Below are 20621 nucleotides of genomic sequence, written 5' to 3' on the forward strand. Positions count from 1 at the left end.
TATATATATATATACATACAGTTTATATATATGTATATATACCGTTTGAGGCCCAGCTCAGGTATTTTAATTTTTTTCATGTTTATCCGATTACTCGATTATTCAAACTAACTAGTTCATCGATTAATTGACTTCTAAAATAATCGATAGCTGAAGCCCTACTTTTATCCTATTTATACCATTTAAAGCTAACCTCAGGTATTTTAATTATTGATCTTGTGAAATGAAAGTGCAATTCTGCATAGTTTGAAAAAACACTCGGGAATTTTATTTTTTTTATTTGCATTTAATGCTCTTTTGAAAGTGCAGTCTTAGCAAGTCTTTGTTTGACATGTCCTAAAATTTATTCTGCAATGCATTAAATGTTCCTAATCTGATTACTCCATTATTTGTACCAACTAATTGATGGATTAATTGATTACTTTAAAGGCAGCTGAAGAGCTTGTTGGATTTCAGTGTAATTTTACAGATATAAACTTTGGACGAGTTCGTCAAAACAACCATGTAATTTTTAACACGTAACTGCAAGGATGATTTGTGTTCTTTTAGTTTTTTCACACTCCGTTAATAGTCCCTTCCCAAACCTGGAAGTGTGATGTAACTTCCAGAAGGGAACAGAAGACATGACGGACTTAATCCAGAGCGAGCATAGCAGCAGCAGCAGCGATATCAGTGCTATTTCCATCGAAAGTTGCCATTAAGGATCGGTCTTTCATGATGCTAACGATGACTCCCAGGAAAGATGATGTACAATAAATCCCTTCATGTTTGAACCTGAGGCGTCAGATGACGACGATTTACTCGGCACAGCAGACGTTGATGATAAAGCCGATTGCATCATGGTTTTTCTATTAGCCTTTCTTTCACCAGTCATTCTGTGATATAATTGGCTGCAACTGCAAACACAAACGAGTAGTTATGCCAACCCAAAGTCCAAAATCACAACCAACCAAACTAAGTGATGACCAACTGATCAAGCGCAATCCAAATTCACTGTAAATAGAGAGAATGTGATTACATGGTTGCATACTTTTTTCCATGCTCTCCACATTGCTGAAACTGGATATTAGGTTATGGGACAGCTCCTACCTATGTAAATATGGTAAAGCTAGCCCAAATCTTGCTAAATAAATGTTTTTTATTTAGCGTATTGATTTTATTTTTCAAAGTAAGTAAATGACAAAAAAAATATTTTCCAGGTGTAGCTGTAAACTGTCAAGTAATTACCCCTCCAAGAGATTGCCTGTGTTGTCAGGAGATCCCAGACGTGAGAGCCAAACTTGAGGAGGCTGGAGCACTGACAGGGGTGTGAACTACATTAAAAAAATAAAACCATAAGTTGTAAACAACATTGTCATATTTTGATGACTGTTTAATTTATTCTGTCGTTATGTAAAATTTTATAATTATATTACATTCTGAAACAATATTCAGTTGACCACAAAACAATGATAATAAAAAACAGTGATTAAAGATTTATGTTGAAGACCAAAATGTTGCTAAAATTTAATTTACAGCATCAGCTTTCACTGTCAGATACAAAGAACATAAATATATTAAGCAGCACAAAGTTAGGATAGCATAACAGACTAATAGACTAGCGCAACATTGAATTCAATTGAATTCAATTTATTTGTATCGCCCTCAATCACAACAGATGTCTCAAAGGACTTTACAGAGGCAATATGATACACAATTAGAAATGAAGCAACAAAGATGAATAGATACAGTTCAAGTCCTGGGTATCCCCTATCCTTAAGACCCTCCATGCCGGCAAGGAAAAACTCCAAAAACTCCAGAGTCAATTGGGAGAAAAATGAGAAACCTCGGGGAGTACCACAGTCAGGAGAGATCCACTCCCAGGACGGATAGACAGGAACCCCAGAACTGCTAATGGGAATTAGCAGGCGAAATTACAGTCCGTAAAAATGCAGTGGAGTAAAGGAGCAAGAAGAGGTCCATCTAGCCAGATGAGACGGGGGTAGCAGCGAGGACGTCTATCCAGCCAGGGCTCCAGACAGTCAGGAGGCTGCAGCTGAAAAATAGCCCCTCCCCAGAGGGGAGGGGGGAAAGGGGACACCGGGTGACTAGTGATGAAGAGACTAGACAACTAGATATTAACAGTGGAAAATAGAAATAAAGTAAGACAAGTGGTAGGTAGAGTATGAAAAGGAGATAGAACTCAGCGGCTGTACTTCCCCCAGCATTATAGCTTCTAGTGCAGCTTAGACTAAACTGTGAGTCTACTCCGACTTCAACTAGCCTAACCATAAGCTTTGTCGAATAGGAACGTTTTTCATCTAATCTTAAATGTGCAGACTATCTTGGCTTCTTTAATACTAGCTGGAAGCTGATTCCATAAAACGGGCTTGGTGGCTAAAGGCTCTAGCTCCGACAGTACTTTTAGAAACCCTGGGAACTACCAGTAGACCTGCATTCTGAGATCGGAGTGTTCTGTTGGGGCGGTATGGAACCAGAGCATCGGTGAGATAAGATGGCCCCAACCCATTAATGGTCTTAAATGTAAGAAGGAGTATTTTAAATTTAATTCTAAACTCGATTGGAAGCCAGTGAAGTGCCTGGAGCACAGGGGTGATGTGCTCTCTTCTATTGGTTCCTGTTAAAAGTCTTGCTGCTGCGTTTTGGACTAGCTGAAGACCTTTTAGAGAACTTTTAGGACAAGCTGCAAGTAGGGAGTTACAGTAATCCAATCTCGATGTAACGAACGCGTGAATTAATTTTTCTGCATCGCTTTTAGATAAAATATTTCTAATTTCGCGATGTTGCGCAGGTGAAAGAAAGCCGTTCTACAGGTTTGTTTAATGTGTGCTTTAAACGATAAGTCAGGGTCAAATAAAACTCCTAGGTTTTTAACTGTGGTGCTGGAGGCTACACTTACATTGTCCAGAGTGACTAGCTGGGAAAAATAAAAAATGATCATTGCAAAAGACTGGGAAGCAGTTTAGGGTGGCAAAAATGTATTTAGTTCTTTTTTTGTAGCACTGAGTGTCTTCTCTGTACAAAGGTAAATCATTAAAATTATTAAAGTATGAAGGTAACTAGATTTAAAAAAAAAAAAAAAAAAATTTTTTTAAGTGTAAACATGACTAATTTACGATTTCATTTCATCAAAGTTTGCTAAATTTATTTCTCCCAAGTCCTCGTCATCTGATGTCGCAGACGGGAGAAATTCATCATCTGAGGCCTCAGTATCTCTTCCATCGTCATCGCTGGACTCCGCATCACTTGTGTCATCATTTCACTCGACCCACTCTCTCTTGATTTCAAGAAACTGGTGGCGACTGACTTACAATGCTTTTTTTTCAGCGTGTAGTAGACTGTTTCTGCTGCTTCAGCTTTAAAGTTTGAGATCCTAAAAAAAAAAAAAAAAAAAAAAAAAAAAAATCACAGTAGGATAAAAATATAGGATGAAATCTTCATTTGGAGTGGATTGGAGTTTCAAATTGTTCTTATCTTTATCAGCAGTTGGCTCAATCCCAGAAATGTCCAAATCTTCTTGTCAAATCCAATAAGACCTCAGACAAAGCACCATTTATCTGATGTGATCATTCCCTCTTCAAATAGGCAGACCTTAGTATTGATGCTGGAGTAGTATAGTCATGGTTTTGATGAGTTGTATTTGGTGGCAGTGCATCAGGGCCTGGCAGGTAAAGTGTTGGCACTGCACTAATAAATAATAAAGGAATATAGTAGGTCTTCATAGGCTAGTAAGTTTTATATTCACCCTGTGACAGGTCAAAAGATAATTAGCCAAGAACATATTTGGTGCTGGGGACATTTTGATTTAATAAATGTTGCATTCACATGAATAGACGACCTGTCAGCTGTCCCATTTACTTATGACGGGCTAGCAACAACAAAAACAAGTAGCACTCAACGAACAGGCAGTAGGATTTGGCCTCCAAGATCAATAGAATAGCATCAACTTTTAGAATTAGAAAGGATTGTAAGGGTGTACTTACATCTTTGAAAAGCTAAAATTGTATTCTCCTAGGTTTTCAAAGCTGTCGTCGCTGAAATGTTGAAAACAGAAGCAATGGAGGAGCCGGGGAGAAGTTCTTCCGCTTGACTATCACAAAAGATGTCCTAAAAAGTTTTTTTGGGCCACTCATAGAGTCTCGAGTCTTCGTGTGAGCAATTCTTCGCTACACATCGAGATGGCATGATGAATCACAGAAAATGTTTGCAATATGTAGGGAGGATAGCATGGTGCTATACTTCCGTGTTAAAGGCCTACTGGAAGTGAAGTCAACGGGTAACGGCCAGCAGCGGGTAGCGTCCCTCGTTGCTAGGGTTTTGCTATGGCTGTAACTCCAAAACTATGAGGTCAGGTTTTTTTTTTTGTAATATGAGTTTTGAGACAGTAAATGATGCATTCAATTCAATTTAAGTGAGTAAAACGCTCAAGAATTGAACTCTTCAGCTGCTCTTTGAATAATCGATAGCTGCAGTCCTTAATGAATCGTCTCCAGAAATTCCTAATCGTGACAGTCCTACTTATAGCGTCTCCCGGAAGACTATCTATGATTTGTTTGTAAGTCAATTCTTGTCAAATTGCCCATCTGTGGTGTGCATTGGTATAGGGAAAAAAATGAAGAACTGTGACATGTTTTTCTCTTCAAACTATGTTGACTGAAATTCTTGCTCCAAACAAATGGAGGTATCATTTACAATGTAATGTGCTTTTAAAGTTAAATCATTTGTTTTTTTTTGTTTTCAGCTGTGTTGGTGTGGACGAAGATGATGCCCCAGATATTGACATATACCATTGTCCAAACTGTGAGAAGACTCACGGCAAATCCACATGTATGTAGAATATATTATATACATACACTCATCGTGCTATCACTGTAGTCATAAGCGTTTTGTTTTGAAAATGTTGACGACCACCTGAGAATGATAGAGGTGAAATACAGTTGAGGCCGAAGTTTAAATACACAGTGCAAGAACAGAATTCTTTTTTTTTTTTTTTTCTTAAATCAAATTAAGCTAAACCTCTCCTGTTTTAAGCCAGTCAGGATTGCCGATTTTTTTTTTTTTTTTTAATTAGCTAAACGAGAGGGAGAATTTCTTTGAAAATTTTGTTTTATTCCCTTCAAGGTCAAAAGTTGATGTATATTTCCTCAGTATGGAGTAGCAATTCTTTTAAACTGCATGACTTGGGTTAAACGTTTTAGGTCACCTTCTACAAGTTTCTGCCAGTACTCTGCTGGAATCCTGGCCCATTCCACTTGATAGAACTGGTGTAGATAGATAGACTGGTCAGATTTGCCCTCACACCCTTTTTCAGCTCTGTTGACAAATTTACGTTGGTATTTAGATCACTACGCTTAGCGTCTTTGTCCATTTTGAAGAGCCATTTGCAAGTTTTAGCTTCCTGGCTGATGTCTTTAGATGTTGCCTTAACATCTCCATTTAATGTTCCTTCTTCATGATGATCTATTTTATAAATGGAGCAAAACAGCCCACAACATACAGTCCCTGACAAAAGCCTTTTCGCATAAGGACATAGTGACTTAAAATGGCATATAACTGTATTTCTGTTCATTTCATTCTGACAATAACATGTTAATTTTCATGTGTAGGGCTTTCACATTAATAACTGGGTGCAAAATGAAACCGTCAAAAATTAGTGTGACGTTCAGACCTTGGTAAGCCCATAACATCTTTTTTTTCAAGGGCAAAAGTCACATACAGAACTAAAGTACCATACTACCAAAATTATTTTGAAAACACACATATGCTATAATAAGATCAGAACACAAAGTCAAGGTGTCTTGGAGGGAAAAAAATTAATATCGCGCGTGACTCCCATGAGGTTGGAGGGCTGCATCCATGCATCTTGGCAATGACTCAAATAACTTATTGATGAAGTCGTTTGGAATGGCAAAGAAAGCAGTCTTGCAGACTCCCAGAGTTCATCAAGATTCTTTAGGCCATGTCAACACCTAGCAGGTTTTTTTTTGTTTTTTTTTTTTGTTTTTTACAGAGGATCCTGCCCTAATATGTCGGGAAAAAATAATTACGTCCACACCTGCATGTTTGTTAAAAAAAAAAAAAAAAAAGGGGGGGGGGGGGGGGCGGGACTTCCACAGCAAACTGCATATATTCATTTTTAAGTACATTCATAACAATGTGTGGAAAATAATTGTCCATAATACCCCCATTCTTCGTATGTGTTCTTCAATATGAAGTATTGCAAAGTTATATAAGCTATTAATGGAAGCCAAAAAAAAACACCTGTCTAATTTACTCCTGATGTAAACATTGGTCCCATTGTGACGTAAGGACAAAGTCAGTGACATTTCCACAGTTAAATCTTCAGTTATCAGTGTCCACATGATGGCGCCACAAACACAGAATTTCACCTTTTTCACCTTGGGCGCAGTTTTCAAGAGCCCCTCGTTTAATTGTGCGTGTGGATGATAGGCCAAACCGTAGTAACAGTTCTTCTTTTTGCCAAATACCCTGCTACGCGTAGACATGGTTTTAGTTTAATCTTCGAAACCTCCTCCTTCATCTTACCCCAGACATGCTCAATAATGTTCCTGTCTGGGGACGGGGCTGGACAGTCCTGGAGCACCTTAACCGTTTTCTAAACCTTCTTTTAAAAAAAAAATAAAAATAAAAAAAGAGTAGTTGAGATCACGGAGAGAAATGAGAGAGGAGTAGAGAGAAATTAGTTTTTTGAGCTCTTAAGTTGTATAACTCTTGTGTGAGTTAACATTATCATTAAAATGTGAGTAAAATCTGAATGAGGGAGGTTTCATTTCACTCATTTTTTTTTCATTACACTGAGGGACAGCCATTCGAAGTGTCTTTATATATTTTTTGTATTTGTTTTGTTTTTTTATAATTCTATGTTCTATGTTCTGTTCTTCTGAGAGGACTGATATTTCATCCATGCTATATGTCATGCACGTATACTTATAGCATTATTGACATTAAAGTTGACTTATTGTATCGGGGGTTTGCATGCTTCATTGACCTTGAGAGATATAGCTACAGCAGTAGTTTCGTTTTTAGTTGTGACAAACACATTGGACACTGGACAGGTCTGAAGGTAGAGGCCTTATAAAGTTAGGGTTGTACCATTTGCTGTTTAAAAAAAAAAAAAAAAAAAAATATATATATATATATATATATTTATATTTATATATATATATATATATATATATATATATATATATATATATATATATATATATATATATATATATATATATATATATATATATATATATATATAGATGTACGCCCATATATGTACATCATGTTTGTTTTGGTTATAATGACACTCATTTTCTCTCGTGACGATGCTCGTATCATGAAAAACTCTTAAGGTGGAGGGTTTCGCTGTACTTGTTGCATTTGAGAGGCCATTGCACTTATTGCCTGGGAGCAAAATGTGCTCGATTTCTTTGCTTGTCCGTTTAAACCCTGTTCTGTCGAGCTGAATTTTATCAATAAACAGCATAATATTCACAATAAAGAATATGCCAAACTCCCTTATGGCACAATAAAACGCAACCATCCATTTTAAAGTGCGTACGACAGGAGAAAAACAGTCTTAAAAAAATAGCATTATTATGTGAATTACAATCATATTTTGAGACAATTTGACTATATACAACAATTTAACAAAGCGCAGATGATGAGAAGTTAGTCTTTTAATCTGCCGGTTAGCCACGCCTACCATTATAGGGCTCTAGCGTCCCCAACAGGTGGATTACGTCAGCGGAGTAACGATTTCATCTGATTTAGTATGCAGCCCATTGAGGGGGAATTATTCAGAACGAGGAAAACGTGACCAAGAGAGCCGCAAAATGTCATTGTTTCAGTCTCTCTACTCCAGTATTTTTACAGTATATTCTTTCTATCCAAGTATTTTTTCCCAATAGCTAAATAAATGGCAATGTCATGACAAATAACAGTCTTGTGCTAAATGGAATATGAAATACCGAATTGGCCCGAATATAAGACAGTGTTTTTTTGCTTTAAAATAAGACTGAAAAAAGGAGGGTAGTCTTATATTCGCAGTCTAGACTTTATACCTATTCACGACGCTAGATGGCGCCAGATATCATTGAGGTGAATGCTGAACTTGAGGAGTAATGTTCTGTCATGACAGATCTCAGCTACTCTCATGCTTGACCAGTTTGCATTATTTTATTGCAATGTTTTTCCTTATTCAGATTTGTTTCAAGACTACAGTTACAGTTAGACTTCACTTTGATGGTTATTGTAGTTATTGCAATTTTGTTGTTTTATCACAATAGATTGGTTTATTTTACATTTAAAAAACCAGAAGCCATTCATTTACGAATGTGATTGCACTTTAGTTTACATATTTAAAGGTTCAGATATTAAGATTTGAATGAGGCAAAATAACATGCTTTTTCTGTCAAATATATTGTTAAAATCATTTTTTTCAGATGTACTGTAATTATTTTCTGTATAAAAATTAATTTGGTGTTCAAAAAGTCTTTTTTTAAACTTGAGTCTTGAAAAAGAGGGGGTCGTCTCATAATCAGGGCTGTCTTATATACGGGCCAATACGGTAATAAAAATGCGTTTATTCAGGATAACATGGCAAAATTACTCCATCATGATCAAAACTGTCGACTTCACATTTACTGTCGTACCTCCCGAACGATATTTTATGTCACCTAAATCGGGCTTATGTCATTTCCCTTCCCTGGCTTTGGAGAATGTAAACAAACCAAGAGGTGTGACAGCTAGCCGACATACTAACCCGCTAGCCGACATGCTAACCCGAACCGAGTGATATGTCAAAGTCTTCGAAGCGGAAAATCACACATAACTAGCCCGGGTCATTTCACATGACAACTGGGTTGTCGATTGTCTTCACCGATTGGCAACCCACCCGGCGGAGAGCAATTTATAGCTCGTTCCCCTGCTACTCCGGACAGGAGAGCTCGCCGGGGAAGCAGCTGGACAATGACCGCCGAACAAACCGGCTGACGTCGGAGGAGCATGTAGCTGCCAAATGGTCAACACGAATATGGCAAAATAATGCTTTACTACACGGCGAAGACGTAAACAGCTAGAGTCATACGAGAGCGGCTGCAGTTGTTGTGCAGCTAACATGTGCAGCTAATGTGTAAGAGGAGAGCTTTTTACATGCCCATCCATGATCAAATAAGCGGCACGGTGGCTGAGTGGTTAGCACGTCTGCCTCACAGTTCTGAGATCAAGGGTTCAATCGGGCTCCGGCCTTCCTATGTGGAGTTTGCATGTTCTCCCCGTGCCTCCGTGGGTTTTCTCAGGGAACTCCGGTTTCCTCCCACATCACAAAAACATGCGTAGCAGGCTGATTGAACACTCTAAATTGTCCGTAGGTATGAGTGTGTGCGTGAATGGTTGTATGTCTCCTTGTATGTCTCCTTGTGCCCTGCGATTGGCTGGCAACCAGTTCAGGGTGTACCCTGCCTACTGCCCGTAGTTAGCTGGGATAGGCTCCAGCACCTCCGTGACCCTTGTGAGGAAAAGCGGCATGGAAGATGAATGAATGGTCCTCTCCCATTGGGGGGATGTGCAACAAGCCGTCAGTCATCGGCCGAGGGGATAAGGAGCCTGTCAGCCACAAAATGCAAGCCACCTACATATTAAAATGATCCCAGTATTTGACATAATACAAAACACAATGTTTACTCACTTCCTCGTAAGTCCCATGGTCCCACATTAGTAGGGCTTGGTTTGGCCAATATCCACCGGTGAATGGGAACCTTTTGAAACCACAAAAAGGCGCACAGGCCTCTCCCTCGTTCACCAAGATTTTTCTGCAGCCGTTTGGCTGGCGTGCCGCGAAAAAGAAACGTATTGATCCGCAAAATCATCTGAATCCTTAGTCCTTCTCATACAACAGTACGGCTGTATAGTGAAGAGGACTCCTTCCACGTCACGGCGCCCTCTTCCTCAATGAAAGACCAAAGCCTGTCTGTCATTTTTGTAGCTCGGGATAAAAAAAAATTGAATAAATATATCGATCGCTTCTTCACACATCCAAGTGGTCCATTTCATTCAGGAGCATGAAATACCGCATGTATTATGAAATAAAAATGCTTTTTCGTGTCACAGGCACTTTAAGCAACACGAGGTAACTTTTTAACCTGTATAAAATATTTTCATAAAATTTTTGATGATATGACAACTGACAACTAGTAGAATGACATCTCTTTTATAGTATCTTGAGGGGTTCTGTATCGCTTTCACCGGCACTAATTAACTTTGACGAGGTTGGCAGGAACCCTGCCACACAAAAAAACCTACAAATGTGCTGAGTGCTTTACGGCATTGTCACTTCCCCCTTTCCCCATTTATTATAAAGACTGAAGTCGATGCTAACGCTTTCACGCGAATTCTGCGAAGATGGCAGAGCAACAGTTTTGTCTGAGGAGGAAACAGGAAGGGCGGCTACCAGGATCAATCAGGACGCCCCCAACCGAACTCTTCATTGCTGGGGTAGGGTAGGGAGGATTAAGCCGCACTAAGCCACACAGTTGCTAACCGTCATATGCTATTGTTTAGCCACAACTGCATTCATTACCTTCATTTATATACTTCACACAGCCACTGGAAACACAAATGTTGTTTAATCCATCTGCAGGCGACCATCATGATTTTACGACACTATGCGGGTGTGCGTTGGTCCTTATGGGAAACGCAGCGCTGGTTCTCATGGGAAACGCCGTCTTCCTTAAGGCAAAACACTACTGCTTTTGTCCACTGGCCTTGCTAAAATGGAATAAAAATGAAAAGTTACCAAGTGTTGCCTTAAAGACATTCAGGTTTACCATTGTGCATGTCCAAAAAATTGAAATACATACATAATCATTTAAAAAAAAAAATCGTTGAAGTGATCACACAACCCATGGAAAATTGAAGATTTTAGCTCATACGTTTTTATTTATTTTTTTGATAGGGACAGTGCAAATTAATGAACATTTAAAGCAGCTGTATAATTAGCACACGCAACAAAATATTGATGCTGCATTCGCGCGTAGTTGGAGTAATCGAAAAAATTATTCTCTATTACATGGTGTCTACAAAGAGTGCCACACAGTCACTCAACTTGTGATGTATTGACGGAGCATTAAAATGGGGCGGCCGTGGCACTGTTGGTAGCTGGAGTTGTCCTTAGACCGAAGGGTCAGCGGTTCGGCTATGACTGCCCACTGTGGAAGTGCCCTTGGGCAAGGCACTGAACCCTAATTTGCCCCCAATGGGTTGACAGCGCCATGCATGGCAGCAGCGCCATTGGTGTGTGAATGTGTGCGTGAACGGGTAAAAGTGTGCTCATGTAAACCGCTTTGGGCATGGTAACCATGTAGATATGTGGTACATATGAGTTTCAACTAGTGATGCACTATAATACATTTTTCAACCGATATTGATAACCGATAATTTCCTCCTCATTCCAACCGATAACCGATAATGTCAAGCCGGTAATTCTATTAAAAGATTTATGTAAAATTTTAAAATATACACAAAAGAAAATATTACTGTGCAAAAATATAATTTATTGCGCTTTTTTTTTTCAACATAAAATATGAACAAGTCGTCAATTCAAACATCTAAATAATGACAGATTGTCTGACATTGTGTAATGGTAAACTTTTGGCAACAATTACTTAAAGAGTAAATACCTAAGTTGCACAAAATGCCTTTAAAAGTAAGCCATTCCTAACATATATAACATTAATACACTGGAAAACACACCTCCTTAAAACTAGTCAGTTTTAAGTGTAAATCTATCGGCAATAAGTAAAATTATCTGCCATCGCTTCAAGTGTATTTCTCTCAGATTTCTTGGAAGAAAAATAGCTAGCTGAAAATAATCTTAACAGCCTTGTTTTAAGCAATACATTATTATACTTAATCCTAAAAAAAACAAAAACTTGGAAGAAGGAAAGATTTTGAATAATATTTGTGGCTACAGAATATTGATTTAAGAATTTGATTATCTACTGTGACTGTAATTGATCAGAGAAATATGTTAAGTAATTTGAAAAGTGATTGCTAATGTTATATGCTTTGTTGCACACTGGGAAAATGATTAACTCAAAAGAGCGAGATGTCATGTACCCATTCTGCAGCGCTTTGTTTACATTTGCGACTTTCACGACATTTGCTTCACAGCAGCTAAACTGATACACCTTATACACGGCAGTACTATCTGGACGGAGTTGGAGCTCGCATCCGCGTGCGTGTTGTTTTGTGCCTGAGTTTTGTTAAGCCGAAAATAAAGGCAGCGTTACAAAGTCATCTGGCCACTCGTCATTTTACATACTGAATGCATTATTGACTGGCTGACTTCGTTTTGTTCCATGTTTAAATTATCATCTAACCACTGTGCCGTCATGATAAGCTTGCTTACTGGACATCACTTTTTCATGAAGAATGGTGGTCGTATAAACTGCATTATTTTTTCTATCCAGGGCTTTGGTTCTCGGGTCATTTAGGTAAAAAAAAAAAAAAAAACATGTCTCATCTCGGCGGTGGCGGCAGCTACGTTCGTACCGGATAATCCGCCCGCCCCAGCTGGTTCGCCGCGGCGTATTCGGGTCCTGGCTCTGCTCGCACGCCGTGGGGGAACGCTCGAGAAACCGGGGTGTTCGCCGGAGGTCCCGAAGCCGGGGAACCGGGCTCGGCCCGCCCTGCCTATGGCGAGGCGGCAGCGGCCTGCCTGCCGGACCGGGCAGAGCGGCGGGCTCTGTCGGAAGACGGCTACTTGCCGACTATCGGTCTCCAGTCGTGCCGGTGTTTAGCCTTAGATGCGAATTTACCACCCGCCTTGGGCTGCATTCCCAAACAGCCCGACTCTGTATCGTCACAAGCCCTCTAGTTTAACTTGGTTAGTGTTTACAATAGCTTTAGCATTCCCCCTAGCAGCAGCCTCGTATTCGTTCCAAAAATCTTTGTGATGCAGTTTTAAATGGCTGCTGGGTTAGTGGTTTTGAATGAGGACTCTTTCTTTCTGCCTCGTGGAACTTCGTCGTTTTTTTAGTAACAGCCGCCATAATATTCAACTACTTCTTGTCGTGTAACACCGCCTCTTCAACCCCTCCTCCCTCAGGGGCTTCAGAGAGGGGTGGGGTTGAGGAGGCGGCATGCTGAATTCTTCGATTGCGCACATTTGGAGGCAAAATCAAGTATATAATTATCGGATTGCATTATCGGTTGAATTTTTTTATTATCTGGATTATCTGTGTGACGTCATAATTGCCATTATCGGCCGATAATTATCGGTGACCGATATTATCGTGTATCTTTAGTTTCAACTCATCTGCCTATCACAGCCACGTTTTGTGCATAAATTACCACATTAAGGAGCCATGTGCATGTTGGAGTGAATGGAGTAATATAACCATATTAAATAGACACATTCTGTAGATTATGCTATGTAGAGTTAAAGTCCAAAGTCATTTTTTATTTTTGAGGCAGGCCAACAGGTACATCTAGAGATGTTGCTTTTGTTAATGCAGACACACTGTTTCCTAAACTCTAAATATGAATTTATCCAATTAATTGCATCCAAGGAAAAATGGAAATTAATGAATGAATTAATTTAGACTGAAGAATTCTTTGATTTACAGTACGGATGTCCCGATCCGATCATGTGATCGGAAATCGGGCCAATCGCGACCTTTTTCAGAGGATCGGAATCGGATTTTTAATCTAAAACAGTATATTTATGTTTTTCTGCTTCTCACTCTCCCTCCTGCTGCTTTTCTTAAGTTGTTCAGCAGACAGCTGGAGTTTGCTACTTCAAGTTAACGATGATTGAAAGGTTTGTAGCTTTGATCTGGCGAGTGAGGGCTCTGTAGCGCTACGATCAAAGGCACAAATGTGTCAATCATTGTTTAGCGTGTTACACACTCGCAGTAGAGTGCTGTGACAACTCATTATTTAAGTGAGAGGCTGTTCGTAGTAGCATGAGCGGATTTGAATGGACTCTTTTTGGACCGGGACTCTGTATCGGCAGATTTTCAAAATCAGATGACTCAGACTCGGGTGCAAAAATATGTAATCAGGACATCCCTAGTTTTCAGTGTCAAATGATTTTCTCATTTAATATTCTCAGTTGTTATATCATTACATTTGTCCGGACAAATAGAGTAGACCAAGGAACAATGTAGAGAAGAAAGAAGGCTTGTCTGATATTTAATTTGCCATAACTTGTACCTTGTTTTTATTCTTGAATTTCCTTTGCAGCAAATGGTCTGATTTCTTTTTTCTTTTTAATCTTAAGCAAAAAGGAAAAAAAATTGGGACAAACATGACACTTGGCAAAGCACAGATCTCCAAGCTGTTCAAAATGGCAGTCAAGTTTTCATAAAGGAGCTCCGTAGTAGAACATTTCCAAGGTAAGCTTATTTTACAGTCATTAAGTTATTCCATATTAAATGTGTGGTGAAACAAATCTCTAGACACAGGATTAAAAGTCATGTATAGGGCTTGTTAGTGTCTGTCACTATTGTACCTTGACTTCTGTTCATATGAAGATGATCAAATGTAGTGGCAATTTGTTTCTAGGTATATTTAAAAGCGATTATTGGGGTTGCAATGGTATCTTTTTATTTTTGGTATGAAAAAATTGGTACAAGATTGCCCACGAGTTTTATAGAATATACAGTGTAAAAAGACATTTACATAGACTACAGTGGGGCAAATAAGTATTTAGTCAACCAATAATTGTGCAAGTTCTCCCACTTGAAAAGATTAGAGAGGCCTGTAAATGTCAACATGGGTAAACCTCAACCATGAGAGACAGAATGTGGGAAAAAAAAAAAAAAAAACACATTGTTTGATTTTTAAAGAATTTATTTCCACATTAGAGTGGAAAATAAGTATTTGGTCACCAACAAACAAGCAAGATTTCTGGCTTTCAAAGAGGTCTGACTTCTTCTAACGAGGTTTAACGAGGCTCCACTCGTTACCTGTATTAATGGCACCTGTTTTAACTCATAATCGGTATAAAAGACACCTGTCCACGACCTCAGTCAGTCACACTCCAAACTCCACTATGGCCAAGACCAAAGAGCTGTCGAAGGACACCAGAGACAACATTGTAGACCTGCACCAGGCTGGGAAGACTGAATCTGCAATAAGTAAAACGCTTGGTGTAAAGAAATCAACTATGGGAGTAATTATTAAAAAATGGAAGAGATACAAGACCACTGATAATCTCCCTCGATCTGGGGCCCCATGCAAGATCTCACCCCGTGGCGTCAAAATGATGACAAGAACGGTGAGCAAAAATCCCAGAACCACACGGGGGGACCTAGTGAATGACCTACAGAGAGCTGGGATCACAGTAACAAAGGCAACTATCAGTAACACAATGCGCCGCCAGGGACTCAAATCCTGCACTGCCAGACGTGTCCCCCTGCTGAAGAAAGTACACGTCCAGGCCCGTCTGCGTTTCGCTAGAGAGCATTTGGGACGATCCAGAAGAGGACTGGGAGAATGTGGTCAGATGAAACCAAAATAGAATTTTTGGTAGAAACACAGGTTCTCATGTTTGGAGGAGAAAGAATACTGAATTGCACCCGAAGAACACCATACCCACTGTGAAACATGGGGGTGGAAACATCTTGCTTTGGGGCTGTTATTCTGCAAAGGGACCAGGACGACTGATCTTTTTAAAGGAAACAATGAATGGGGCCATGTATCGAGAGATTTTGAGTGAAAATCCCATTCAATTAGCAAGGGCATTGACGTGGCTGGGTCTTTCAGCATGACAATGATCCCAAACACACAGCCAGGGCAACAAAGGAGTGGCTTCGTAAGAAGCATTTGAAGGTCCTGGAGTGACCTAGCCAGTCTCCAGATCTCAATCCCATAGAAAATCTGTGGAGGGAGTTGAAAGTCCGTGTTGCCCAACGACAGCAACAGTGTGTGAAAAGCTTGTGAAGAGTTACAGAAAACGTTTGGCCTCCGTTATTGCCAACAAAGGGTACATAACAAAGTATTAAGATGAACTTTTGGTATTGACCAAACACTTATTTTCCACCATGATTTGCAAATAAATTCTTTTAAAAAATCAAACAATGTGATTTTCTGTTTTTTTTTCCACACTCTGTCTCTCATGGTTGAGGTTTACCAATGTTGACAATTACAGGCTTCTCTAATATTTTCAAGTGGGAGAACTTGCACAATTAGTGGTTGACTAAATACTTATTTGCCCCACTGTATGTAAAAAGACATACAGTATATCTATCAGTGACTTCTGTTTTAGCAGAATTTAGATTATATAAGTTATTTGTATTTCTGAAATGCGTGTTTTTTGTTTTATGTTTTTACATTACATTAGCTAATTTACATTATCTTCTTTAAAGTTTATATACAGTGAGATTACTAGGCCCTTTACGTTCAACTAAAACTGTTTTTTCCTTTGGGGGAAAAAAAAAAAAAAAAGTATAGTAAGAAGGTATCAATAGTGATAAAACAGTACAGTGGTCTCTCATTATACCATCCTTTCGACATCCAACGTAAAATTTGACTCACCATTTGTCTCGACATCTGACGACCTGCTCGAAATGCGAAAATTTATGGCATCGTCCTAATTTCATTGTTTTCCCTTAAGACGGACGCTCAGCTGATTTTAATATGAGAGAAATCAACATGGGTCCCGAGAAGTTTGATGCAGGTGGTGAAAAATCGAAAAAGGTGACGCTTACCATTGAAATTAAGAAGAAAATGATAGAAAAATATGAGCGTGGTGTGCGCGTTAGTGAAATTGATTGACAATATGGCCGGCCGCAATATGTCTACGATCACGACGGTCCTCCCCTGATCTGTTTAAAATGTTGTTTTATGAATAAAATCTGAATCACCTGTGCAACTGGGTCACTGGGTTTTCCTGATTGCCTCGCAACAGTTTGTATTTTATTTATTGGGCCTTTTTTAATAGGGTTTTTTTTCCCCCAAGTTTTTTGGGTAGAGGATTAACAGGTTTTCCAAGGAATTGGTAAAGAAATGTTCTCAAAATTGGTAAAAAATACATACACAAATAGAAGAAGAACAGGTTTTCCATGCAATTGATAAAGAAATGTCCTCAAAATTGGTAAAAATACAAACACAAATCGTTGATGTGTGAATGTGTGTGTGAAAGGGTAAATGTGTGCTAATGTAAAGCGCTTTGGGCATTGTAACAATATAGATAAATGCGCTATTTGAGTACATATGGAGGTAGATTTGTGTCTTTATTATTCAATCAAAAAAAAAGTTGCTTTGATCAAATAAAAAGTTGCTTCAATCAAAATATATACTTTCAATCGAAGAAAACGTCACTTCAATCAAAAAAAATGTTTGAATGCAAAAATAAATTTGAAACTCAAAAAAATATATTTGAAAACTATTTTTCTTTGATTGAATTTTATTTTTTTGATCAAAGTCAAGTTTTTTTTAATTGAAACACCATTTTTGATTGAAGTCATGTAACTTTCCGTTTGGACCACATTTTGGCTAGGACATTTGTGTCTTTATTATTCAATCAAAAAATAAATTGCTTCAAACAAAAAAATATATATTTTCAAAAGAAAAATCACTTCAATCATTTTTTTTTTTTAAATCAATCGTAGAAAAAAAGGTTTGAATGTGAAAAAATATTTGAGACTCAGAAATTCGCATTTGAACACTTTATTTTTCATTCAAACTGTTTTCTTTGATTGAAGCAATCCTTTTTGTGTTTGAGCCATATTAGGGGTAGGACATTTGTGTCAAAATCATTCAATCGCAATAAAAGTTGCTTTAATCAAAAAACTATTTTTAATCAAAGAAAAAAATCATTTGCAAAAACTTTTTTCTTTTTAAATATATTTTTTATTTGAAATATATATATATTTTTTTTATTGAAGTGTCACTTTTTTTGAAAAGCAAAAAGTTTTAAACTTATTTTTTTCAAAGTGGAAAAAGTTTTGAACACACTTTTTTTTTTTTGAAGTGGAAAAAGTTTTGAAGGTACTTTTTTTCGATTGAATCATTTTGACACAAAGATTCTCCTTCAACGCTAGTTCCGGTGTGTTTGATTGGCAGGTAGCTGAGCCAATGACATAAAAGTATGAAGCAAGCATAATGGCCACCAGGGCTCCATCCAGCCATCGGAGTCTGTTGGAGTCTAAGCCGAATATAGGGCACCGGTACGGGCGTGTGACATCGGCATTTCACCGGAGTACGGTGCCCTGTTGCTTAATGTGATTTAACACGGCGAACTTCACCCGCTGCCCTGACGTGACGGTTGGCAATTGGTTCCAACCGGAGTGTCCGCGACGCGCCGGTACGGGAGTGGTCGGCGAGTGGCCCGACACTAGCCTGCCCAGTAAGCGAGTGGACTACCGGCGAGTCGCCGGCGTCCACGCCGGCAGCCCCATCGCTTCAGCTTTGAATGAGTGCCGTGTCATTCGTGGGGCGTCCACTCGACAGCCGGCCTCCGCGCCTGGGGGGTGATATCGGGGTCCGACCAGTGTGCCACGACAGGGCACCGTACCGTTGCGGGTACTCCGGTGAAATGCCGATGTCACACGCCCGTACCGGTGCCCTATATTCGGCTTAGACTCCAACAGACTCCGATGGCTGGATGGAGCCCTGGTGGCCATTATGCTTGCTTCATACTTTTATGTCATTGGCTCAGCTACCTGCCAATCAAACACACCGGAACTACCGTTGAAGGAGAATCTTTGTGTCAAAATGATTCAATCGAAAAAAAGTGCCTTCAAAACTTTTTCCACTTCAAAAAAAAAAGTGTGTTCAAAACTTTTTCCACTTTGAAAAAAATAAGTTTAAAACTTTTTGCTTTTCAAAAAAAGTGACACTTCAATTAAAAATGTATATATATTTCAAATAAAAAATATATTTAAAAAAAAAAAAGTTTTTGCAAATGATTTTTTTCTTTGATTAAAAATAGTTTTTTGATTAAAGCAACTTTTATTGCGATTGAATGATTTTGACACAAATGTCCTCCCCCTAATATGGCTCAAACACAAAAAGGATTGCTTCAATCAAAGAAAACAGTTTGAATGAAAAATAAAGTGTTCAAATGCGAATTTCTGAGTCTCAAATATTTTTTCACATTCAAACCTTTTTTTCTACGATTGATTTTTAAAAAAATTTGATTGAAGTGATTTTTCTTTTGAAAATATATATTTTTTTGTTTGAAGCAATGTATTTTTTGATTGAATAATAAAGACACAAATGTCCTAGCCAAAATGTGGTCCAAACGGAAAATTACATGACTTCAATCAAAAATGGTGTTTCAATTAAAAAAAACTTGACTTTGATCAAAAAAATAAAATTCAATCAAAGAAAAATAGTTTTCAAATATATTTTTTTGAGTTTCAAATTTATTTTTGCATTCAAACACATTTTTTTTGATTGAAGTGACGTTTTCTTCGATTGAAAGTATATATTTTGATTGAAGCAACTTTTTATTTGATTGAAGCAACTTTTTTTTTGATTGAATAATAAAGACACAAATCTACCTCCATAAGTACTCTCCTTTTACCATTTCCATTGACCATTTTTCATCTGGCCAGCAGGTGTCACCATTGCCAATGGAAAAATGAAAAGAGTAACTCTTGTGTAGGCATTTTGCAGGGGATAAGGATTCAGGAACCCCCATGGTGTTCCAAAGGTTATCTTTGTACATATCAACACAATACAAAAACGTGAGCAGTGGTCCCTACGAGGAGGTTGGCATTGTAAAAACATGAGGTTAAAGAAAAGTAAGTGGTTAAATAACCTCATGTTGACAATACTTTAAAGTTTTTTCCTCAAGTCTTGAACGCAGTAATGCACAATTTCTCAGAGCTTCAATGATTCATTCATTAGTCAATTCACTAGTCAATGTGTTGACTAGTGATCATCTGATATGGGTTTTTCAGGACTGATACCAATTATTATTAGTTAAAGGGGCTGATAACCGTTTTTAGGAGCCGAAAAATGCAGTAAAAATATAAAAATTGACATAAAAAATTGAATGCTGCAAACACTGAACTTAATTGAGGGGCCTAAAGCACATTTATTGAATCACACAAATAGAAAATAATAGCTAACAGGGGTTGGTGTGGTTCAGTGGTAGTTTCCAACTAAGAGGTTGTGGGTTCGATTCCCCGCCCTGATAACCTCGTCTAAGTATCCTTGAGCAAGATACTAAAACCCACGTTATTCCTGGTGCCACGTCAACAGTAGATAGATGAAGATATAGTGTGTGAAACGCTTTTGTGGCCATCAAGCAACACTTGGTAACTTTTCAGTTTTGGTCGATTTTAGCAACACAGGTGGACAAAAGCGGTAGTGTTTTGCCATAAGGAAGACTGCGGTTCCCATGAGGACCAGCGCACAGTGTTGTAAAATCCTGATCTTCCAGTCGCCTGCAGATGGATTAAACGACATCCCTGTTTCCAGCGGCTGTGTGAAGGATGAATAGTAATGAGGTAATGAATCCAGTTGTGGCTAAACAATAGCATATGACGATGTTGATAATAATAAACGTTATATTGTCAGTAATGACGAGTTCCGGGGGTTGGGGGGGTGTGACACCAGCAGGTGAAAGCCTGGCCAATGTTGAGTCTTGA

General features: G+C 38.5%; 1 protein-coding gene across 2 annotated transcripts in view; it reads left to right on the top strand.

The window, feature by feature from the left end:
• The window catches only part of LOC130911314 (lysine-specific demethylase phf2-like), a 173696-nt gene that overhangs the window by 7486 nt on the left and 145589 nt on the right, over positions 1-20621 (top strand). For both annotated transcript variants that reach the window (XM_057829196.1, XM_057829195.1), the window contains exons 2-3: positions 4742-4827; positions 14297-14411. In XM_057829196.1, coding sequence (XP_057685179.1) covers positions 4742-4827; positions 14297-14411 — 201 coding nt within the window. The remainder of the gene's footprint in view (positions 1-4741; positions 4828-14296; positions 14412-20621) is intronic.

Source organism: Corythoichthys intestinalis, unplaced genomic scaffold (genome assembly GCF_030265065.1).
Source record: "Corythoichthys intestinalis isolate RoL2023-P3 unplaced genomic scaffold, ASM3026506v1 HiC_scaffold_26, whole genome shotgun sequence".
Taxonomy (NCBI): Eukaryota; Metazoa; Chordata; class Actinopteri; order Syngnathiformes; family Syngnathidae; genus Corythoichthys; species Corythoichthys intestinalis.